Source organism: Tamandua tetradactyla, chromosome 22 (assembly GCF_023851605.1).
Source record: "Tamandua tetradactyla isolate mTamTet1 chromosome 22, mTamTet1.pri, whole genome shotgun sequence".
Classification (NCBI taxonomy): Eukaryota; Metazoa; Chordata; class Mammalia; order Pilosa; family Myrmecophagidae; genus Tamandua; species Tamandua tetradactyla.
Genome location: NC_135348.1, coordinates 45705479 through 45731290, shown reverse-complemented (window position 1 = coordinate 45731290; position 25812 = coordinate 45705479). Strand labels below are relative to the sequence as shown.

At 37.4% G+C, this 25812-nt stretch overlaps 1 protein-coding gene across 18 annotated transcripts in view; it reads left to right on the top strand.

Annotated features, from left to right (window-relative positions):
• AFG2A (AAA ATPase AFG2A) overlaps window positions 1-25812 on the top strand; it is a 439139-nt gene that overhangs the window by 65841 nt on the left and 347486 nt on the right. For all 18 annotated transcript variants that reach the window (XR_013167561.1, XR_013167562.1, XR_013167565.1 and 15 more), the window contains exon 10: window positions 4173-4327. Coding sequence is in view for 12 of the 18 variants with exons in the window: in XM_077140102.1 (XP_076996217.1) it covers window positions 4173-4327 (155 nt within the window). In the remaining 6 variants the exon portion in view is untranslated. The remainder of the gene's footprint in view (window positions 1-4172; window positions 4328-25812) is intronic.

Sequence of the window (25812 nt, the reverse complement as noted above, 5' to 3'; positions counted from 1 at the left end):
TTCTCTCTAGCACTTGGAGTTTTCTGGTAGTTCCCTGAAAGTTTAGGTATCTGTATGATGCCTGGGACTCAGAAGTTCTGCAGCTCTGAAAGTTGGCATTGCTCCATACAGCAACTATTATGGAAGCTGAAAAAGAGATCAGTCCTCAGATAGAGATGTGAATGAAGCAGATCTGGTTAGGACTAAAGTAAATCAGAACACAGGGTAAAGGATGATATTGTCTGTATTTTTAAACTCCACTTTCTGTGTTAGACCAAAAGAAGGTGTGTTTATTTTTTCCAAAATCTAAAACATCTGTAACATACTATCTAATTCAAACTGTCTGGTTAGTGTATTTAAATAACCTAATTATATGGAAACCCACTACTTCTCTAAGAAAAAAAATTAAGATTAAAAAAAGGAAATCATAAATGGAGTTAAATTTTAATAATAAAATAGTGAAAACTATTAAAAATTTTCTCTAAGGAACTGTAACAAATACATTTTATCAGGAAGCAGGGGAGTTAAAAATAAATATATTCAACTCAAGAAGTTGGAAAAGAGCAACAGCGTGAACCCGAAGTATTAAAACCATAAGAGTAGAAATCAGTGCACTAGAGAACAAAATAACAAAATAAAATTTAAAAAAAATCTCACCTTTGAAAAGGTAATTTTAAAGGTTATTATGTCAGACCAGGTTTCCAGAGACAAATCACGGTAGTTCTTATACTTTGTTGGAGGAGAAAGAAGATACAAATAAAATACAGAGTCAAGAGGATGAAATAACTAGAGATACAATAGAGATTTGAAGAAATAAATGATACTATTTTAGGATGTTAAAAACTCCTTGCAGAGGAATATTGGGGGATGCCTATTGGCTTACCTCTTAATTTCTTTGTGATCACATGATTGACTATAATTTCATAAACTATTCTTTAATCTAAATATGTATGTTAAATTTTCTGGAGTAACCATTAAAATAATAGAAATAGGGTATATATCTTCAAAACTAGTAGAAGCAGTTAGAATGTGAAAAGAAAAAAACAAAAATCATTTGTTTCAAAAGAAGGGAATGTGAAGGTGACAGGAAATAGAATAAGCATGGCAAGGAATAGAATAAGCGTGTATTAACATTAGACAAAAGTGTTCCTAGAGAAATGATGGGTTTAGTGTATTGATAGAACATTCAGTTTGGTGGGAAGATAAAACTGCCCTAAACCTGATAAGATAGCTTTGATATATAAAGCAGAAATTTCCCTAACAGATCCACCATTTTAGTGGTGGGAGAGTGTTAGCACATAAACATGTCTATCAATAATTGTGGCTACAGAAGGATTGAACTATAAGGTTAACCAGCTTGAAAGGTATTTCTCTGTCAATGGGAAGTTAACCAACTTGATAAGTATTTCTCTGTCAATGGGAAGGCACATGGTGATACCTGCTGGCTTTCTCTCCTGGGTTCTGTATTCTATCGGCTTTCCCCAGGGCAATTCCTTTCTTCATCTCCAAATATCTAGGCTGATCTCTGAGTGCTGAGGTCAAGTATGCTGAGCTGCTTGGGCTGTGATGTGTTGAGTTTCCTTTTGACCTCTCTTTTTTAAGCCTCCAGCTAATTAAATTAAATGCCACTGATTGCTGAAGGCACTCCCCTTAGCCAGCTGCATATGTAATCAGCCGTAGATGCATTTCACATGCTGATGATTTAAGTCCACAGTGACAGAGCAATGGGGCATCATCACCTGGCCAACTTGACACCACAATTATTAAAGAAAATGCTTTAAAGCATTAAACATAATGTTAATTTAATTATTAATAAGTTAATTAGAGAATAATTAATGTAATTAGTTAATTAGATATTAATAATTATCATCATTAAGCATAAGTGTTAAAATTATTAGACCATTTCTCATTTCAATTTTTAGCATCTCAGAATCGATACTAGTGATATATGTGATCCAAATTAGAAATATAGGTATTACCAGATAATTTGGGACATGAAGGAAGAGTCAGGCTCTTTTGACAAGTTGCATTTATGTTAGGTCTTTTAAGATCACTTAAATCTTTTCAAAGGTACCAAGGTGCTGTTTATATAACATAGTACTTTATTACTGAAGTTTTCTTTTTTTTTTAATGCTACTGTACCATTTAACTAATAAATATGTTGTCATGAGACAACCTAATTAAGGTGAACCTTTATTTTTGTGTCAAGAACTGTAAAAGGTTTGATATTTTACCGTATTTGCATGCAAACAAGTTTCTGAGTGCTTGCAGAAAACATAACCTTCCTGGGTCAGAGTCAGAGAACAGAATATTGTTCACAGCATCAGAAGTAGCCAGAGTATTGGCATTTGTACCAGTTCCCTCATTTCTAAAATTTGGTCATTTCAGAAATGTCATGTAAATGTTCTTACAGAGTGACACAAAGAGAGCTGGGTGATACTGGAGCCCACACAAGGATGCACTGCTGGAGGGAAAATTAAAACTTAGAGCACCAGATCTTTTATAATGGGCATAAACACATATATCCTTTGCTTCAGAGGGAGACATTTATCTATCTTTATATGCCTATATTCAAATACCCTTGAAAAACTTGTCTGGAACAGAAGCAGTGCTTCTGCTTGCAAGATAAGCAGAAACCCAGAGAGACATGAAGAATTGTCTTTCAACATTTTGAAGGCAGAAAAACCAAATGAGTATTTATAAGATAGGCCTACAGATTTTCAATAGAAGGGAATGTCTTAAAAATTTTTCTCTGGGAACTAGTGATATATTTATGTATACTCTCAATTAACCTCTTATGTAATTTTTCCCCATTTAGCCTAATATGTTAGAGAGCTGCATGAACGTTAGACTCATAACACTGATAACTTTTCTCGGAGAGATTAGTATGAATCTGTTTTTTGAGAGTCTTTATACTATTCAGTTTTTTCTTAGTAATAAAAAATAACCAACTTTCTGTTTTGGTGAGTTTCTATCTGCCTTCCTGCATTAATGCTTCTGACTATATAAATTTCAAATACATGAAAAAATAAAAGAATGAAATGATATTCTTATTTAGTTAAAGTTCACTGAGGTGTAATGTTTTCAACAAAGAGCTTCAAAAATGATGGAGCTAGTTGGTGTCCCAGTGTAAATTCAGATATTCAGACTGGATTTCTAAGAGGTCACTGAGACTAAAAGTTTTCAAAGTTTCATTGTGCACTGGAACACAAATGTCACACTTCATTAAAATGAACATGTAGGGACTTCACTGCCCTGTAAACTAGGGTTTTGTCTTAAATCCACAGAACTCTAAATCTGGTAACGTGGTGGTTGGAGGGCAGAGAAGTTTGGACATTCAGTTCTACCGGTGTAGGAACTCCAGACAAATAGCAAAAACAAAGAACTTAGCATCTTTAACTTTCCAGATCAGAAAATGATCTCTTTAAGTTATTTTACATCTCTCTTAATTTCACTTTGTTGAACTTTTTTCTTTTTTTTTGTCTCCCACACTATTAATACTCTGATTCTACTCCTCAGCTTCTTCTATTCTCTCTCTCTTTTTTAAACCATCATTTCTTCTTATCCTCTCCAAATGATGGGCTTTCCTAATAGCCTCCTATCCTCATTCCTCCATCCCTGATGGCTCTCTTCTCTCCCCTTCTAAATCTCTTCCACTCCTGCAGTGTCAGAGCTGTGGTGTTTGCATGTAGCTCTTAGGCCTGAAGCTCTGTCTCTGGAGTTCTAACAAGCATTTCCATCTGTCAGCTCAATATTTCCTTTCAGATGTTCTGCTAATACCTTATAAAACTTGTGACTCTGGTTTGAATGTATTAACAAAAAGAGCAGGGGCAATAGGCAAGTTATTTTCAAATTTTACTCTTTTAAAAGATGTTCCCCAAACAAATTATTTGGTTAAACCTTTTTGGTCTTTTTTATGGATGTTGCTTTGTAAGTTCTATTTCAAAGCTGTTTGAAAAATATCTGTCTTCCTATATATTAATGTTAGTCCCCTGTCAAAACTAAATATTGGGATTTTTGTCTTCATCTTCCCCACTTTACCCTCACCCTCTTTCTCCCCTACATAAGCACATAGTTTTTTAAATACTGTACTATGCATGGGACCTGAGTATTTTTATTATCTTTTTATTGGTGATGATCTAGTTTTTATTTATGGGCTAAAAGATAATCCTGTGTTACTTTTTTTTTTGTAGCTCTCTGTGCCTTGAGGAGAGTCCTTAGGAAACAGCCTGACCTTCCTGACAGCAAGGTTGCTGGGCTGATGAAGATTTCTCTGAATGATTTCCTGCAGGCGATGAATGACATCAGGCCCAGTGCCATGAGGGAAGTGGCAGTTGATGTCCCAAATGTAAGTCCTTTGTACCTGACATGCACTACACTGTTTGAATCACACTCTGAAACTGATATACAAGAAGACCTGCCTTCTTAGGCTAAACTTAAAAAAAAATTTTTTTATTGAAAGTTTTACTGAGATAATTGTAGATTTATATGCAATTGGGAGAAATAATTCAAGGTGACTCTGCCTATCTTTACATGGTTTCCCCCAGTGGTAAGATCTTGCAAAACTATAGTACAGTATTGCACCCAGTAGAGTGACATTGACACAGCCTGGCTATCTGATTCTGATTTCCTCAGTGTTACTTACACTCATTTGTGCGTGTGTGTATTTAGTTCTGTACAACTTTATCACTTGAGAAGGTGTGCACACCTACTACCACAGTCGAGGTACTGAACAGTTGCATCCTGTAAGAATTCCTTGTTTTTCCTTTTGTAAACACATTCACTTTGTTTCCGCCCTCATTTCTAAAGTTTTGTCATTTCAAAATGTTATATAAGTGGAGTCATAAAGTATGCAACTATTTGGGATTACTTTTTTCACTTAGCATAATTCCCTGAAGATTCAATAATTTGTTCTTGTTTATTGATGAGTAATATTCCCTTGCATGTGTGTATTAGTTTGTTTAATCATTCACCTGTTGAATGGTTTTTATGGACTATTTCCGGTTTTTGGCTATTATGAATAAAATTGTTATGAGTATTTGGATATAGCATTTTCATTTTTCTGAGCTAAATGTCCGGAGTGTAACTGTTGGATTGTATAGTAATTTAATTTTTAGTTTTTTAAGAAAATATCAACTTTTAGAACAATAAAAAAATCTTTTAGTTATAAGCTAATGATGCTTTGTATTTCCTTGGACTCTTTTACGTGCATTTCATCAATGGCAGTATTTGCATAGTTCTCAGTTGAATCACCACAACGACAGTAGAAACTATTTTTTATGTGTGCATTTGTCCTCCATGACCCACATGGACCTGAAATTTACTTAAAGTCTCTAAAAGACATTCAGGGAGAAAAAATGGTCTTAAGTTTTTCTTTGTATACATTAATATTTCTAGAAAATGAATAATGAAACAAAGTATTGGCAATTTGTGTTGTAGTATGTTGAGATAGGGATGGTCCATTAGGCTTGGCTTGACCTTAAGGTGATTGTCTATGTTGGTGGACATAGGCATCAACAGATGTTTGGGGAAAATTTATAGATTGCTGCATTAATTGTTTAAAAGCCTCTGATGGAAAATGGAAGTTTGTGATTATCCTTTTCTTCTGCATCTGTAACATTGTCCCATTTATTTTTTTTTTATCTTGGGATAATCCTCTTGCAAAAGCCCTAACGTTGAAGCTATTTGAAAACTTAGGACACTGTTAAAGAGTTAGGCATGAGCTGTACTACGTGTCCCGTGTAGATGGGCATGTCAGTGTTCCCAGTTCTCTTTGTCACTGACTAATGTTTTTTTATTGTTGTAAGCTAAGAAAAAAAAAGACTGAAAAGATATTTTTGAAAAACCATAGACTGTGAATGATAGAGAATGACAAAGTGGGGGGGAAACCATTGAATTTGTTTTCATTTCTAAAAGGGACTATATTCCTTGAAAATTAAGTGTTTTGTAGTAAGATAAGTTTGTCACATATTTGGTTTAAATAAAAAATTGTATGCCTTTTCTCAGAGTCTTTTAATATGCTGATATGCATTTCCAGCTGTCAAAAGAGAGCTGTTATAGGAATTTATTTGGCCATAGAGCATGTGGAACAGAAACTTTTTTGAATTTTGTACTGTGATTGATTGCAAAATATGACCAGAAATTCTTACCATTCCTATGTGCTCGCCCCTTTGCATTGCAGCTTTGTAACTCCTGCTATAAAAGAGATGGAGTCAGTTTCTCCACTCTTTGAATCTGGGACAGACCATATAACCTGCCTTGAATCTGGTATAGGCCATATAACTTGCTACTATGTGATAGTCATGTTGCAAGCAGGATTGAGAAGCAGCGGAACTTGCCTTCTCTTGCTGCTCTTTGAAACCTTTGAAAGAGGTTTGAAAACCTCTTTGAAGGTTTTCTTGCTGATAAGAAATCTGTGCTAGTTTACAGGAGGATGAGACCAGGTGGAACAGAGATGAGTCCTCTTAGCTGAGATCTGCTCAGTTAATGATCCTGTCAATTGCCAGGTTCTTGTGATGCCATGCTAGACCACCCCACCCCAACCAAGTTAGCGAAACTGTTGATTACAGAGTTGTCAGACTGTTGATCCGTACAACAGCACGTATGAAGAACTTCCAGTTAACCTTTAGAATAATGAGAAATAGTAAATGCTTACTGCTCTAAGTCACTGAATTTTGGGGTAATTAGTTAGCAAAAGCTAAGTGATACAGAACACATTTTATGGAACACAATTACTTTGTAAATTTAGTCTGGGAAATACTGTCTTAGAAATAGGAACAAACCAAGGTCATGCTGGTGGTTTAGGCTGCTTGATGTGGTTTTGGATTCTTTTTGAAACATGTTAAAATTGATTATTGAATGTACAAATTAACTTTGGGGATCTTCAAAAGTTTTCTAGCAGAACATGCAAATTTAGTGTATATAATTGACAGATGGAATTATGGAATGCTGATTGATTGATGTGTTAGTAGAAACTAATTAGATGATTTATGGTCTAAATTTTGGACACGTTGGTCTGAATATATTTATTTGCTGTATTTATCCATTTTATTTGGTCCTGTTGCATAACATAATAGATCAAGTAGGTGCCTAATCATCAAATGCTGCACTGAAAATTTTGAGTGATAGTTAATATCATAAACCACTTTACACCAATTGAAAAAGAATGGTGTCCAAAAAAATTTAGGAACTAAAGGAGCACACGGTAAGTTTTAAATTTAAAGTTACTGCCAGTGGAGCATGTGTTTAAACAGTGTTCGTCCACTCTTGAATTGCTAAATTGATTTTTTCACCTCAAAAACTGGTACTACAACTACATTTTTAATTGCACCAATGAAAGTTTTTTCTCCTTTATTTTCTTTTGATACAGTATTACAGTCCATGGATTTTTGCCATTTTCCATTTGGCACTTTATTATTTGGCTTAAGACCTTGCACTCCTGAGCTGTGGAGTAATTAGCACTAGTGAAAGTACCTTCACACACTGCTTTTTATTTATTTATTTATTTATTTATTTATTTATTTTTATTAACGGAAAGAAAGAAAGAAAGAAAAAAAAGAAATTAACACAACATTTAGAAATCATACCATTCTACATATGCACTCAGTAATTCTTAACATCATCACATAGATGCATGATCATTGTTTCTTAGTACATTTGCATCGGTTTAGAGGAACTAGCAACACAACAGAAAAAGATATAAAATGTTAATATAGTAAAAAACAAAAAAAGCCCTATAGCTCAGATGCAGCTTCATTCAGTGTTTTAACATGATTACTTTACAATTAGGTATTATTGTGCTGTCCATTTTTGAGTTTTTGTATCTAGTCCTGTTGCACAGTCTGTATCCCTTCCGCTCCAATTACCCATTATCTTACCCTGTTTCTAACTCCTGCTGGACTCTGTTACCAATGACATATTTCAAGTTTATTCTCGAATGTCCGTTCACATCAGTGGGACCATACAGTATTTGTCCTTTAGTTTTTGGCTGGACTCACTCAGCATAATATTCTCTAGGTCCATCCATGTTATTACATGCTTCATAAGTTTATCTTGTCTTAAAGCTGCATAATATTCCATCGTATGTATATACCACAGTTTGTTTAGCCATTCTTCTGTTGATGGACATTTTGGCTGTTTCCATCTCTTTGCAATTGTAAATAATGCTGCTATAAACATTGGTGTGCAAATGTCCGTACACACTGCTTTTTATGCTTGCTTCAGATTGGAAAAATTGTGAGAGAAATTTTCTGAGGAGTCAACATTTCTATATTGGATTCCTAAACTTTAGTTTTCTGATTTCTGGCTATTACAGCTACAAAAATAGCAGCATCTCTAAATTATTTCTGCAGTGGTTAAATACTTATAGAAAACCTGTTTCAAACTGCTAGTTAATTGTGAGCAATTTCTTTTTTTTATAGTAAATTGGGTGACACCATCTATTGAGGAAAGATTTTAGTGTGTTAAACTAAACTTCCAAAACACTCTTGCCTACCTAAGTTTGAAAGAAGTATCCCATTGTAATTTACTTTTTTTGAATGTTTTTTTTATTGTGAAAAATAGCACATGTACAAAAAAAGCAATACATTTCCAAGTATATTTTAACAGGTAGTTATACAACAGAATTTAAAGTTTGGTGTAGGTTAAAGTTCCACAATTTTTCATTTTTTCTTCTACCTGCTCCAAAACACTGGAGACCAAAAGAAATATCAGTATATTGATTCAGCAGTCATATTTATTTGTTAAATTCTATCTTCTCTATTATATCCTTCTCTCTTTTTTGTTTAAAGTAACATATATATGCAAAAAAGAAAATTTCAAAGCATACTACAACAGTTAGTTTTAGAACAGATTTCAGAGTAAGATACGGGTTACAGTTCCACAATTTTAGGTTTTTATTTTTAGCTGTTCTAGGGTAATGGAGTGTAATTTACTTTCAAATATTAAATATGCTCTACTATAGTATAGTATAGTATAGTATAATATATAATTAATTTTAGTGGGAGGCAGAAAGTGTCAGCCATTTCCCTGGATGTAATGCTCCCCTTTTGGGGGTCTTTCTGAATTGGCAGTTACAGTGACAGTAAAGTCAAATGTATTTCTTTACTGCAGGAATTCTTAAAATATTTGAATGTAGCAATATGCTTTGTGAAGTTCCAATTTTCTCACCTAGAGATAATAACTGTTAACATTTTATTACATTTCCTGAAAAAAATATTTTCCTTACATATAGATATATTTTTTTTATTAATTAAAAAAAGAATTAACAAAACAATTAGAAATCATTCCAATCTACATGTACAATCAGTAATTCTTAATAACATCACATAGTTGCATATTCATCATTTCTTAGTACATTTGCATCGATTTAGAAAAAGAAATAAAAAGACAACAGAATAAGAATTAAAACAATAATAGAAAGAAAAAAAAAAAAAAAAAAACAAAAAACCTATACCTCACATGCAGCTTCATTCAGTGTTTTAACATAATTGCATTACAATTGGGTAGTATTGTGCTGTCCATTTCTGAGTTTTTATATCCAGTCCCGTTGTACAGTCTGTATCCCTTCATCTCCAATTATCCCTTCTCTTTTTTTTTTTTTTTTTAATTAACGGAAAAAAAGAAATTAACCCAACATTTAGAGATCATACCATTCTACACATGCAATCATTAATTCTTAACATCATCACATAGATGCATGATCATCATTTCTTAGTACATTTGCATTGGTTTAGAAGAACTAGCAACATAACCGAAAAAGATATAGAATGTTAATATAGAGAAAAAAATAAAAGTAATAATAGTAAAATCAAAACAAAACAAAACAAAACAAAACAAAAACCTATAGCTCAGATGCAGCTTCATTCAGTGTTTTAACATGATTACTTTACAATTAGGTATTATTGTGCTGTCCATTTTTGAGTTTTTGTATCTAGTCCTGTTGCACAGTCTGTATCCCTTCAGCTTCAATTACCCATTGTCTTACCCTGTTTCTAACTCCTGCTGAACTCTGTTACCAATGACATATTTCAAGTTTATTCTCGAATGTCCGTTCACATCAGTGGGACCATACAGTATTTATCCTTTAGTTTTTGGCTGGATTCACTCAGCATAATATTCTCTAGGTCCATCCATGTTATTACATGGTTCATAAGTTTATCTTGTCTTAAAGCTGCATAATATTCCATCGTATGTATATACCACAGTTTGTTTAGCCACTCTTCTGTTGATGGAGATTTTGGCTGTTTCCATCTCTTTGCAATTGTAAATAATGCTGCTATAAACATTGGTGTGCAAATGTCCGTTTGTGTCTTTGCCCTTAAGTCCTTTGAGTAGATACCTAGCAATGGTATTGCTGGGTCGTATGGCAATTCTATATTCAGCTTTTTGAGGAACCGCCAAACTGCCTTCCACAGTGGTTGCACCCTTTGACATTCCCACCAACAGTGGATAAGTGTGCCTCTTTCTCCGCATCCTCTCCAGCACTTGTCATTTTCTGTTTTGTTGATAATGGCCATTCTGGTGGGTGTGAGATGATATCTCATTGTGGTTTTGATTTGCATTTCTCTAATGGCCAGGGACATTGAGCATCTCTTCATGTGCCTCTTGGCCATCCGTATTTCCTCTTCTGAGAGGTGTCTGTTCAAGTCTTTTTCCCATTTTGTAATTGGGTTGGCTGTCTTTTTGTTGTTGAGATGAACAATCTCTTTATAAATTCTGGATACTAGACCTTTATCTGATATATCATTTCCAAATATTGTCTCCCATTGTGAAGGCTGTCTTTCTACTTTCTTGATGAAGTTCTTTGATGCACAAAAGTGTTTAATTTTGAGGAGTTCCCATTTATTTATTTCCTTCTTCAGTGCTCTTGCTTTAGGTTTAAGGTCCATAAAACCGCCTCCAGTTGTAAGATCCATAAGATATCTCCCAACATTTTCCTCTAACTGTTTTATGGTCTTAGACCTAATGTTTAGATCTTTGATCCATTTTGAGTTAACTTTTGTATAGGGTGTGAGAGATGGGTCTTCTTTCATTCTTTTGCATATGGATATCCAGTTCTCTAGGCACCATTTATTGAAGAGACTGCTCTGTCCCAGGTGAGTTGGCTTGACTGCCTTATCAAAGATCAAATGTCCATAGATGAGAGGGTCTATATCTGAGCACTCTATTCGATTCCATTGGTCGATATATCTATCTTTATGCCAATACCATGCTGTTTTGACCACTGTGGCTTCATAATATGCCTTAAAGTCAGGCAGCGCGAGACCTCCAGCTTCGTTTTTTTTCCTCAAGATGTTTTTAGCAATTCGGGGCACCCTGCCCTTCCAGATAAATTTGCTTATTGGTTTTTCTATTTCTGAAAAATAAGTTGTTGGGATTTTGATTGGTATTGCATTGAATCTGTAAATCCATTTAGGTAGCATTGACATCTTAACTATATTTAGTCTTCCAATCCATGAACACGGTATGCCCTTCCATCTATTTAGGTCTTCTGTGATTTCTTTTAGCAGTTTTTTGTAGTTTTCTTTATATAGGTTTTTTGTCTCTTTAGTTAAATTTATTCCTAGGTATTTTATTCTTTTAGTTGCAATTGTAAATGGGATTCGTTTCTTGATTTCCCCCTCAGCTTGTTCATTACTAGTGTATAGAAATGCTACAGATTTTTGAATGTTGATCTTGTAACCTGCTACTTTGCTGTACTCATTTATTAGCTCTAGTAGTTTTGTTGTGGATTTTTCCGGGTTTTCGACGTATATTATCATATCGTCTGCAAACAGTGATAGTTTTACTTCTTCCTTTCCAATTTTGATGCCTTGTATTTCTTTTTCTTGTCTAATTGCTCTGGCTAGAACCTCCAACACAATGTTGAATAATAGTGGTGATAGTGGACATCCTTGTCTTGTTCCTGATCTTAGGGGGAAAGTTTTCAATTTTTCCCCATTGAGGATGATATTAGCTGTGGGTTTTTCATATATTCCCTCTATCATTTTAAGGAAGTTCCCTTGTATTCCTATCTTTTGAAGTGTTTTCAACAGGAAAGGATGTTGAATCTTGTCGAATGCCTTCTCTGCATCAATTGAGATGATCATGTGATTTTTCTGCTTTGATTTGTTGATATGGTGTATTACATTAATTGATTTTCTTATGTTGAACCATCCTTGCATACCTGGGATGAATCCTACTTGGTCATGATGTATAATTCTTTTAATGTGTTGTTGGATACGATTTGCTAGAATTTTATTGAGGATTTTTGCATCTGTATTCATTAGAGAGATTGGTCTGTAGTTTTCTTTTTTTGTAATATCTTTGCCTGGTTTTGGTATGAGGGTGATGTTGGCTTCATAGAATGAATTAGGTAGTTTTCCCTCCACTTCGATTTTTTGGAAGAGTTTGAAGAGAATTGGTACTAATTCTTTCTGGAACGTTTGGTAGAATTCACATGTGAAGCCATCTGGTCCTGGACTTTTCTTTTTAGGAAGCTTTTGAATGACTAATTCAATTTCTTTACTTGTGATTGGTTTGTTGAGGTCATCTATGTCTTCTTGAGTCAAAGTTGGTTGTTCATGTCTTTCCAGGAACCCGTCCATTTCCTCTAAATTGTTGTATTTATTAGCGTAAAGTTGTTCATAGTATCCTGTTATTACCTCCTTTATTTCTGTGAGGTCAGTAGTTATGTCTCCTCTTCCATTTCTGATCTTATTTATTTGCATCCTCTCTCTTCTTCTTTTTGTCAATCTTGCTAAGGGCCCATCAATCTTATTGATTTTCTCATAGAACCAACTTCTGGCCTTATTGATTTTCTCTATTGTTTTCATGTTTTCAATTTCATTTATTTGTGCTCTAATCTTTGTTATTTCTTTCATTTGCTTGCTTTGGGGTTAGCTTGCTGTTCTTTCTCCAGTTCTTCCAAATGGATAGTTAATTCCTGAATTTTTGCCTTTTCTTCTTTTCTGATATAGGCATTTAGAGCAATAAATTTCCCTCTTAGCACTGCCTTTGCTCGTTCCATAAGTTTTGATATGTTGTGTTTTCATTTTCAGTCGCCTCGAGGTATTTGCTAATTTCTCTTGCAATTTCTTCTTTGACCCAGTCGTTGTTTAGGAGTGTGTTGTTGAGCCTCCACGTATTTGTGAATTTTCTGGCACTCTGCCTATTATTGATTTCCAACATCATTCCTTTATGGTCCGAGAAAGTGTTGTGTAAGATTTCAATCTTTTTAAATTTGTTAAGACTTGCTTTGTGACCCAGCATATGGTCTATCTTTGAGAATGATCCATGAGCACTTGAGAAAAAGGTGTATCCTGCTGTTGTGGGATGTAATGTCCTATAAATGTCTATTAAGTCTAGTTCATTTATAGTAATATTCAGATTCTCTATTTCTTTGTTGATCCTCTGTCTAGATGTTCTGTCCCTTGATGAGAGTGGTGAGTTGAAGTCTCCAACTATTATGGTATATGAGTCTATTTCCCTTTTCAGTGTTTGCAGTATATTCCTCACGTATTTTGGGGCATTCTGATTCGGTGCGTAAATATTTATGATTGTTATGTCTTCTTGTTTAATTGTTCCTTTTATTAGTATATAGTGTCCTTCTTTGTCTCTTTTAACTGTTTTACATTTGAAGTCTAACTTGTTGAATATTAGTATAGCCACTCCTGCTCTTTTCTGGTTGTTATTTGCATGAAATATCTTTTCCCAACCTTTCACTTTCAACCTATGTTTATCTTTGGGTCTAAGATGTGTTTCCTGTAGACAGCATATAGAAGGATCCTGTTTTTTAATCCATTCTGCCAATCTATGTCTTTTGATTGGGGAATTCAGTCCATTGACATTTAGTGTTATTACTGTTTGGATAATATTTTCCTCTAACATTTTGCCTTTTGTATTATATATATCATATCTGATTTTCCTTCTTTCTACACTCTTTTCCATATCTCTCTCTTCTGTCTTTTTGTATCTGACTCTAGTGCTCCCTTTAGTATTTCTTGCAGAGCTGATCTCTTGGTCACAAATTCTCTTAGTGACTTTTTGTCTGAGAATGTTTTAATTTCTCCCCCATTTTTGAAGGATAATTTTGCTGGATATAGGAGTCTTGGTTGGCAGTTTTTCTCTTTTAGTATTTTAAATATATCATCCCACTGTCTTCTAGCTTCCATGGTTTCTGCTGAGAAATCTACACAAAGTCTTATTGGGTTTCCCTTGTATGTAATGGATTGTTTTTCTCTTGCTGCTTTCAAGATCTTCTCTTTCTCTTTGACCTCTGACATTCTAACTAGTAAGTGTCTTGGAGAACGCCTATTTGGGTCTAATCTCTTTGGGGTTCGCTGCACTTCTTGGATCTGTAATTTTAGGTCTTTCATAAGAGTTGGGAAATTTTCAGTGATAATTTCTTCCATTAGTTTTTCTCCTCCTTTTCCCTTCTCTTCTCCTTCTGGGACACCCACAGCACGTATATTTGTGCGGTTCATATTGTCCTTGAGTTCCCTGATACCCTGTTCAAATTTTTGCATTCTTTTCCCTATAGTTTCTGTTTCTTTTTGGAATTCAGATGTTCCATCCTCCAAATCACTAATTCTATCTTCTGTCTCTTTAAATCTATCATTGTAGCTATCCATTATTTTTTCTATGTTTGCTACTTTATCCTTCACTTCCATAAGTTCTGCGATTTGTTTTTTCAGTTTTTCTATTTCTTCTTTATGTTCAGCCCATGTCCTCTTCATGTCCTCCCTCAATTTATCGATTTCATTTTTGAAGAGGTTTTCCATTTCTGTTCGTATATTCAGCATTAGTTGTCTCAGCTCCTGTGTCTCATTTGAGCTATTGGTTTGTTCCTTTGAGCCATATTCTCAATCTTTTGAGCGTGGACAGTTATCTTCTGCTGCTGGCATCTGGGCATTTATTTAGATTTCTCTTGGTGTTGGACCCAGCAAGGTTGTAATATTTTTCTGTGAAATCTCTGGGTTCTGTTTTTCTTATCCTGCCCAGTAGGTGGCGCTCGTGGCACACGTTTGTCTTCGGGTCCCACCAGTAAAAGGTGCTGTGGGACCTTTAACTTTGGAAAACTCTCGCCGTCCTGGGGGTTCGCTAGCCGAAGCGGCTTGAGCCGGCCCGGGGTCCGAACGCAGGGAGGGTGTCCGAACGCAGGGAGGGTTGCTGGTCGCCGCAGCCAGGGAAAGAGCCCGTCCGAATTTCCTAGTCGGCCCTGGGCAACAAGCGTGGCGGGAGGGCGCCAGCGGCAGCGGCCCGCCCGAGAGAGTGCACGTTCCCCGGGAGTCACGGGGTCACCGTTCTCCGCGGCCTGGGGGTTTCCGATCCAATTCTTTCAGTTGGTCCGGGGACTGCGCGTGGTGTGGGCGCCAGTCGCCTTGGTTTCAGGGGACCACCTCTCCAATTCTCCCAGCTGGCCCGGGAAGGGGGAAGGGAGTAACTCCGGCCGCTTGCCACCCCGCCCGGTAAGGCCCACGCGCCTCGGCGATCTCACCCGAGCTGCTTCTCTCAGCCAGCCATCCGTTCCAGGATGGGGTACGCTGTCTTTTTTATCTCTGTTGTGGCTTTGGGCGCTTTCTGTATCGTTTCTACTCCCCTAGTAGGTGTCCTGGAGAAGAAACTAAGATCCGCGCGTCTTACTAAGCCGCCATCTTCCAGGAAGTCCATATAGATATTTTAATATAGTTACTTTTAATATAAATATAGTTTTATATTTTGGTTTTTATACATAAAATTATATAATAAGCATTTTACTCTAAAATTCCTTGGCAAATGTCTCTTTATTGACTGCATATTAGACTATTATATGGATAAAATAATTGTGTTATCCTTCTTCCACTCCATTCAGATATTTAGATTATTTTCTTTCTCCATAATATTGTTAGAAACATATTTGTGTCCAAACCATATACTTATGAGCTATAGAAAGGGAATTACCATTTTGAAATATGAAGTTTTAAAGTTTATGACAAATATCATTACATTCTTTTTTTCCGGAAAGATTGTTCTAATTTATAATCCTATGATAGAAATTTAAAATGACAAAAAGTGTAAGCAGAGTCACATTTCCTTTTCACTTAAGTCCTTTTCCCTTCTTTCTTTCTACTAAATTTTATTATCCTGACTGTAAATGCCTTGTCATGGACAGGTTCATGTGTCAAGTTGGCCAGGTGGTGGTGCCCATTCGTCTGGTTGGTCAAGTGCTGGCCTGTTTGTTGCTATGAAGACATTTCATAGAATTAAATCATGATCACGTTGGCTGTATCCACAGCTGATTCCATTTGTAAATAGCCAGGGAAAGTGCTCCTGCAATGAGTGATGCTTAATCTAATCACTGGAAGGCATTTAAGGAGGATTCAGAAGAGACAGGCTCTGTTCCTGCTTCAGCTGGCGAGCCTCTCCTGTGGAGTTCATCCAGACCCTCCATCGGAGTTGTCAGCTTCACAGCCCTCCCTGTGGATGTTAGACTCCACATTCCCACGGTTATGTGAGCCACTTTTATAAATTTTATGTCTACCTGTATTTCCTGCCGATTCTGTTTCTCTAGAGAACCCTAGCTAATACAGCTTGTTACTGAGGGTGGGGTGGTTCTTAAGAAACAGAATCTTTTCGTGATTGGTTTTCTACTCTGACTGCCTCAAAGGCACTAAGGACTCTGATTCCCATAATGGAAATGATACTGCCAATCCATTCGGTGAATTGCCAAAAGAGATAGTCAAAATATCACCACTGGATTTTTCTAATATTTTGCTTGTGAGAAGCCAGTTTCTGGGGGATAATGTTTTTGACAGAGTTTTGTGGAAATAGGAGGTATAGAGATGTTGACTTGTTGTTGTTAGATATACCGTGTACATTAAGACTGAAAGAGATGGGCTTAAGGCTTCAAATGAGAAGCTTAAAAGCCATCTGATATATGTAAACTTTTCTATGAGTGTCCTGAAGAAAGATCTTGTTTCTTGTAGCCTTAGACTTGAGATCTCCAAAAATCAGATTCAGAATATTATTGTTAAAATAACAACTTTACAGTGTAAACTGAAATCACGGTTGTGCATGGTGTCTGCCGTTAAAGTGAGGGCATCGATTGGAAAGGAGTAGGACCCTGAAAAATGGGATAGTGACATATGGATTGATAATGATGCCAGGGGGTTGAAACTCTAGGTCATGCTGAGTCTTCTCTGGATAACCCTGTAATAGTCTGTCCTGAGGACATAGCTACCCTACGTCCAGCCTACCCTGAGGTGTTGGCCACCCACCCTCCACCTGAGGGAATTATCCCTAAAGTAATTACAGATGTTTCATCAGATGAAACTGCAAATGAATGCCCCAAAGCAATTGGCTTGGAAGATACTTCTTATTATTTCCATGACTCACCCCCATCACCCCTCATTTCTTCCAGAGCTTTAACTAGATTAAAGTCCCAACAGGTCCCTGAAGGTGAGGTACAAAGTATCACCCATGAGGAGGTATGTTGTTTTTCCAAAGAACTGTGTGAGTTTTCTAATTTAGATAGACAGAAATCAGGGGAATATTTGTGGCAATGGATTTTTAGGGCGTGGGATAATGGTGGGAGAAATAGAAAGCTGGATCAGGCTGAATTTATTGATATGGGCCCACTAAGCGGAGATTCTGCATTCAGTGCTATAGCTCGAGGGATTAGAAAAGGCATTAAGCATTTGTTTGGATGGTTGGCTGAAACATGAATCAAAAGGTGGCCGATATTACCTGAGGTTGAAATGCCAGAACTGTCCTGGTATAATGTAGACAAGGGGATCCAGAGACTTAGAGAGAGCGGATTTATCATGCACAGCCTGCTCTTACTCCCCAGGAATGTCTGGAGGATGCACCTTTTACCAGAACAGTGAGAAATAAATTTGTGAGTCTAGCGCCGTCATCCCTGAAGAGCTCTGTAATTATACTTCTCTGTAGGTTAGATATTACTGTGGGAACTGCTGTCACTGAGCTGGAATCCTTAAACACAGTGGGGATGACTGAATCCTGAGTTGGCAGAAACCAGGCGGCAGTACTTATTTGCCAAAGATGAGGTGGACCTGGCTATTACAATAGACAGCAGACTTAACACAGGAGTCAAATTAATTTGACTTGCAGAGACTTGTGGCTTTGACTAGTAAATCATGGGGTACCTAGAAGTACAGTACATGGGGAGTCTACAAATTCTTGTTTGAGCTGTATAAACAAAAGAGTTCTAGGTCAAGTGAACAAAAGTCTAACTTGAATTACAAAAACACACAGTCATGGCCCCTTAATCGATTTCCATCGATTAAGAGACAGTTATATACCCAAAGCCCCTTGAATGAAGAGGAGGCCAGGTGCCTTTTGGGGGAGGACCCTGTTGCACTGCCACAAATTTATACTGTTCACCTTCCTCCAAGCCTTCCCCAAGGAGACTAATGACATTTTACCAGGGTAACTGTGCACTGGGGTAAAGGAAATGATCAGATATTTCAGGGATTATTAGATACTGGTTCAGAAGTGACATTGATTCCAGGAGACCCAAAACATCACTCTAGTTCACCAGTCAGAGTTGGGGCTTATGGAGATCAGGTGAGCGATGGAGTTTTAGCTCAGATCTGTCTCACGGTGATTCCAATGGGCCCCTAGACCCATTCTGTAGTTTTCCCCCAGTTCCAGAATGCATAATGGAATTAGACATACTGAGCAACTAGCAGAATCCCCATATTGACTCTCTAACTCATGGAATGAGGGCTATTATGGTGGGAAAGGCCAAATGGAAGCCCCTAGAACTGCCCCTACCTAGCAAAATAGTAAATCAGATGCAATACCGGGTTCTGGAGGGATTGCAGAGATTACTGCCAGTCTTAAAGACTTGAAGGTTCAGGGGTGGTGATTCCCACCACACCCCCATTCAATTCTCCTATTTGTCCTGTGCAGAAAACAGATAGGTCTTGGAGGATGACAGTGGATTATCATAAGCTCATCCAGGTGGTAATTCCAATTGTAGCTGCTGTTCCAGATGTGGTATCATTGCTTGAGCAAATCAGTACACATACCTGTTACCTGGCATGTGGCAATTGATCTGGCAAATGGTTCTTTCTCAATAGCTGTTAGTAAGGACCACCAGAAACAGTTTGGTTTCAGCTGGCAAGGTCAGCAACATACTTTCATTGTCCTACCTCAGGGGTATATCAAGTCTCCAGCCCTATGTAATAATCTTGTCCACAGGGACCTTGATCGTTTCTCCCTCCCACAAGACATCACACTGGCCCATTATATTGATGATATCGTGTTGATTGGACCTAGTGAGCAAGAAGTAGCAACAACTCCAGACTTACTGGTAAGGCATTTGCATGTCAGAGGATAGGAGGTAAATCCAACAAAAAATACAGGGGCCTTCCACCTCAGTGAAATTTCTAGGTGTCCAGTGGTGTGGGGCATGTCGAGATATCCCTTCTAAGGTGAAGAATAAGTTGTTGTATATGGCCCGTCCTATGACCAAAAAGAGGCACAATGCATAGTTGGTCCCTGTCGATTTTGGTGACAACATATTCCTCATTTTGCTACTCCGGCCTATTTATCGAGTGGTCAGAAAACCTGTAAATTTTTTGAGTGGGGACCTGAACAAGAGGAGGCTCTGCGACAGGTCCAGGCTGCTGTACAAGCTGCTCTGCCACTTGGGCCGTATGATCCAGCAGATCCAATGGTGCTGGAAGTGTCCGTGGCAAATAGAGGTGCTGTCTGGAGCCTTTGGCAAGCCCTATAGGAGAATCACAATGCACACCCTTAGGATTTTGGAGTAATGCTTTACCGTCTGCTGTAGATACCTACTCTCCCTTTGAGAAACAGCTTTTGGCCTGCTACTGGGCCTTAGTAGAGACTGAAAACTTAACCATGGGCCACGAAGTTACCATGAGACCTGAGTTGCCTATTGTGAGCTGGGTATTGTCTGACCCACCAAGCCATAAAGTTGGGCGTGCACAGCAGCACCCACTCATAAAATGGAAATGGTATATACGAGATAGAGCCAGAGGAGGTCCTGAAGGCATACGTAAGTTACATGAGGAAGTCACCCAAATGCCCATGGTCTGCACTCCTGCCACATTACCTTCTCTTTCCCAGACCAGAGCTATGGCCTCTAGGGGAGTTTCTTACAGTGAATTGACTGAGGAAGAGAAAACTCGGGCCTGGTTTACAGATAGCTTGGTATGATATGCAGCTACCACCCGAAAGTGAACAGCTGCAGCACTCTAACCCCTTTCTGGGGTGTCCCTGAAAGATAGTAATGAGAGGAAATCCTCCCAAAGGTCAGAACTTGAAGCAGTACATCTGGTTGTTCATTTTGCTTGGAAGGAGAACTGGCCAGAGGTACATTTGTATGCTGACTTATGCGCTGTTGCTAATGATTTGGCTGGACGGTCAGGGACTTGGAAAGACCATAATTGGAAAATTGGTGACAAAAAGGTCTGGGAAAGAAGTGTGTGGATAAAGCTTTCTGAGTGGGCTAAAAACATGAAAATATTTGTGTCCCATGTGAATACACACCAGAGGGTGACTTCAGCAGAAGAAGGTTTGAATAATCAAGTGGATAAGATGACCCGTTCTGTGGATATGAGTCAGCCTCTTTCCCCAACAACTCCTGTCATTGCCCAATGGGCTCATGAACAAAGTGGTCATAGTGGTAGGGATGGAGATTGTGCGTGGGCTCAGCAACATGGACTTCCACTCACCAAGGTTGACTTGGTTTTAGCCACTGCTGAGTGCCCAGTGTGCTAGCAGTAGAGACCCACACTCAGCCCCTGATGTGGCACCATTCCCCGAGGTGACCAACTGGTTACATGATGGCAGGTTGATTACATTGGACCACTCCCTTCATGGAAGGGGCAGTGATTTGTTCTAACTGGAATAAACACATACTTTGGATATGGGTTTGCTTTCCCTGCACACAATGCTTTTGCCACAACTACCATCCTCTGGCTTACAGAATTCCTTATCCATCGTCATGGTAATCCACACAGCACTGCTTCTGTTCAAGGAACACACTTCACAGCAAATGAAGTGCGGGAATGGGCACGTGCTCATGGAATTCTCTGGTTTTATCATGTTCCCCATCATCCAGAAGCAGCTAGAGTGATAGAACGGTGGAATGTTCTTTTGAAAACTCGATTACAGCGCCAACTAGTTGGTAATACCTTGAAGGACTGAGGTAATGTTCTCCAGGAAACTGTGTATGCTCTCAGTCAGCTTCCTCTGTATGGTGCTGTTTCTCCCATAGCCAGGATCCATGGGTCTAGGAACCGAAAGGTGGAAATGCATTTGTAATCAGCAAGGGGAGTGTTTTCTGCAATGAGTGATGTTTAATTTAATCATTGTAAGGCTTTTCAGGAGTATTCAGAAGAGACAGTCTCTATTCTTGCTTCGGCCGGGGAGCCTCTCCTGTGAAGTTTGTCTAGACCCTCCATCGGAACCGGCAGCTTCACAGCCTGCCCTATGGATGTTGGCCTCTTCGTTCTCACAGTTATGTGAGACCCTTTTATAAATTTTATATCTACGGATATTTCCTGCTGATTCTTTTTCTCTAGAGACACTAGCTAATACATGCCTTCTTTGTATTATGAGTTAATACTAAATAACATTTAGATAAATGGAGATTTTCAAAAGAAAATGAAAAATAAGTATAAATTAATTATCTTCACTTACCTATAAAAACTATTTAGTTTTAAGGTAAAGGGTGTGATATACAAGGTAATCTTTGCATTTGCAGAAAGCTCTAGTATAATTGGGTCAGTATTTTTTTTCTTATTAATTAAAAAGAAATTAACAATGAACAAACAAGACAATATATCATTCCATTCTACATATATAATCAGTAATTCTTAATATCATCACATAGTTCCAAATTCATCATTTCTTAGAACATTTGCATCGATTTAGAAAAAGAAATAAAAAGACAACAGAAAAAGAAATAAAATGATAATAGAGAAAAAAAGCTATACATACCATACCTCCTACCCCCTGCTTTCATTTACCACTAGCATTTCAAACTAAATTTATTTTAACATTTGTTCCCCCTATTATTTATTTTTATTCCATATGTTCTACTGTTTTGTTGATATGGTAGATAAAAGGAGCATCAGACACAAGGTTTTCACATTCACAGAGTCTCATTGTGAAAGCTGTATCATTGTTCAATCATCATCAAGAAACATGGCTACTGGAACACAGCTCTACATTTTCAAGCAGTTCCCTCCAGCCTCTCCACTACATCTTGAGCAACAAGGTGATATCTACTTAATGCATAAGAATAACCTCCAGGAAAACCTCTCGACTTTGTTTGGAATCTCTCAGCCATTGACACTTAGTCTCACTTCACTCTTTCCCCTTTTGGTCAAGAAGGTTCTCTCAATCCTTTGATATTAATTCTCAGCTCATTCTAGGGTTTTGCTCAATCCCTTGATGCTGAGTCTCGGCTCATTCCAGAATCTCTGCCCCACGTTGCCAGGAAGGTCCACACCCCTGGGAGTCATGTCCCACGCAGAGAGGGGAAGGGTGGTGAGACTGCTCATCATGTTGGCTGGAGGGAGAGGCCACATCTGAGCAACAAAAGAGGCTCTCCTGGGGGTGACTCTTAGGCCTAAATTTTAAGTAGACTTGACCTATCTTTTGTGGGGCTAAGTTTCATATGAACAAACCCCAAGACTGGGGGCTCAGCCTATAGCTTTGGTTGTCCACACTGCTTGTGAGAATATCAAGAATTGACTTGGGGAAGTTGAATTTCTCCCCACTCTCACCATTCCCCGAAGGGGGCTTGCAAATACTTTTCCACTCACTGATCAAATCACTCTGGGATTCATTGGGGCATCACTCTGGACAAACCAACAAAATCTCATGTCCTCCCTGAGATTCCAAGTACTTATGGTGTTCAATCAAACTATCTACATAAGTTATATTATGAAATGCTCTAGTCAAAATATAAATTTTGAAACAAATATACATTTTTTGCTTTAGTCTCACACATAAGGTGACATTTTAAAATGTTAATTACGATATATTTTCAGCACCCTGCAATAATGACATTCCTTTATTCTTCCTCATGCAAAAACATTTTTAAAATTTGTACATTGTACATTTTACTGTTGTTATACACTCTAGGCATTCCTAGATTATACCATCTCAATCTTTAACATCTATCTTTCTTTCTGATTTCATATATGTCTCCAGTCCTCCTCCCTCTATCATTCTCACATGTAGCTTCATTCAGTGTTTTAACATAATTATATTTCAGTCAGGTAGCATTGTGCTGTCCATTTCTGAGTTTTTGTATCCAGTCGTGTTGCATAGTCTGTATCCCTTCAGCTCCAATTACCCAATATCTTACCCTATTTCTATCTCCTGATGATCTCTGTTATCAACGACATATTCCAAGTTTATTCACTAATGTCAGTTCATATCAGTGAGACCATACAGTATTTGTCCTTTAGTTTTTGGCTAGTCTCGCTCAGCATAGTGTTCTCAAGGTCCATCCATGTTGTTACATACTTCATAAGTTTATTCTGTCTTAAAGCTGCATAATATTCCATCGTATGTATACACCACAGTTTGTTTAGCCACTGGTCTGTTGATGGACATTTTGACTGTTTCCATCTCTTTGCAATTGTAAATAATGCTGCTATAAACACTGGTGTGCAAATGTCCATTTGTGTCTTTGCCCTTATGTCCTCTGAGTAGATACCTAGCAGTGATATTGCTAGGTCATATGGCAATTCTGTATTCAGCTTTTTGAGGAACTGCCAAACTGCCTTCCATAGCAGTTGCACCATTTAACATTCCCACCAACAGTGAGTAAGTGTGCCTCTTTCTCCACATCCTTTCTAGCACTTGTTATTTCCTGTTTTGTTGATAATGGCCATTCTGGTGGGTGTGAGATGATATCTCATTGTGGTTTTGATTTGTATTTCTCTAATGGCCAGGGACATTGGGCATCTCTTCATGTGCCTTTTGGCCATTTGTAGTTCCTCTTCTGACAGTGTCTGCTCAAGTCTTTTTCACATTTTGTGATTGGCTGTCTTTTTGTTGTTGAGTTGAACAATCTCTTTATCAATTCTGGATACTAGACCTTTATCTGATATGCCGTTCCCGAATATTGTCTCCCATTGTGTAGGCTGTCTTTTTCCTTTCTTGATGAAGTTCTTTGATACACAAGAGTGCTTTAATTTTGAGGAGCTCCCATTTATTTCTTTCTTCAGTGCTCTTGCTTTAGGTGTAAGGTCTATAAAACCTCCTCCAATTATAAGATTTTTATGGTCTTAGACCTAATGTTTAGGTCTTTGATCCATTTTGAGTTAACTTTTGTATAGGGTATGAGAAACAGGTCCTATTTCATTCTTTTGCATATGGATATCGAGTTCTCTAGGCACCATTTATTGAAGAGACTGTTCTGTCCCAAGTGAGTTGGCTTGACTGCCTTATCAAAGATCAAATGTCCATAGATGAGAGGTTCTATATCTGAGCACTCTATTTGATTCCATTGGTAAATATATCTATCTTTATGCCAGTACCATGCTGTTTTGACCACTGTGGCTTCATAATATGCCTTAAAGTCAGACAGTGTGAGACCTTCAGCGTCGTTTTTTTTTTTTCCTCAAGATATTTTTAGCAATTTGGGGCACCCTGCCCTTCCAGATAAATTTGCTTATTGGTTTTTCTATTTCTGAAAATTAAGTTGTTGGAATTTTGATTGGTATTGCGTTGAATCTGTAAATCAGTTTAGGTAGATTTGACATCTTAACTATATTGAGTCTTCCAATCCATGAACATGGTATGCCGTTCCATCTATTTAGATGTTCTGTGATTTCTTTTAAAAGTTTCTTGTAGATTTTTTTTATAGGTCTTTTGTCTCTGTAATTAAATTTATTCCTAAGTATTTTATTCTTTTAGTTGCAATCGTAAATGGAATTCGTTTCTTGATTTCCCCCTCAGATTGTTCATTGCTAGTGTATAAAAACAGTACAGATTTTTGAATGTTGATCTTGTAACCTGCCACTTTGCTGTATTTATTAGCTCTAGTAGTTTTGCTGTGGATTTTTCAGGGTATTCGACATATAGTATCATATCATCTGCAAACAGTGATAGTTTTACTTCTTCGTTTCCAATTTTGATGCCTTGTATTTCTTTTTCTTGTCTAATTGCTCTGGCTAGAACCTCCAACACAGTGTTGAATAACATTGGTGATAGTGGACATCCTTGTCTTGTTCCTGATCTTAGGGGGAAAGTTTTCAGTTTTTCCCCATTGAGGATGATATTAGCTGTGGGTTTTTCATATATTCCCTTTACATTTTAAGGAAGTTCCCTTTTATTCCTATCCTTTGAAGTGTTTTCAACAGGAAAGGATGTTGAATCTTGTCAGATGCCTTCTCTGCATCAATTGAGATGATCATGTGATTTTTCTGCTTTGATTTGTTGATATGGTATATTACATTAATTGATTTTCTTATGTTGAATCATCCTTGCATACCTGGGATGAATCCTACTTGGTCATGATGTATAATTCTTTTAATGTGTTGCTGGATTCGATTTGCTAGAATTTTGTTTAGGATTTTTGCATCTATATTCATTAGAGAGATTGGCCTGTAGTTTTCTTTTTTTGTAATATCTTTGCCTGGTTTTGGTATGAGGGTGATGTTGGCTTCATAGAATGAATTAGGTAGCTTTCCGTCCACTTCAATTTTTTTGAAGAGTTTGAGCAAGGTTGGTACTAATTCTTTCTTGAATGTTTGGTAGAATTCACATGTGAAGCTGTCTGGTCCTGGACTTTTCTTTTTGGGAAGCTTTTGAATGACTGATTCAATTTCTTTACTTGTGGTTGGTTTGTTGAGG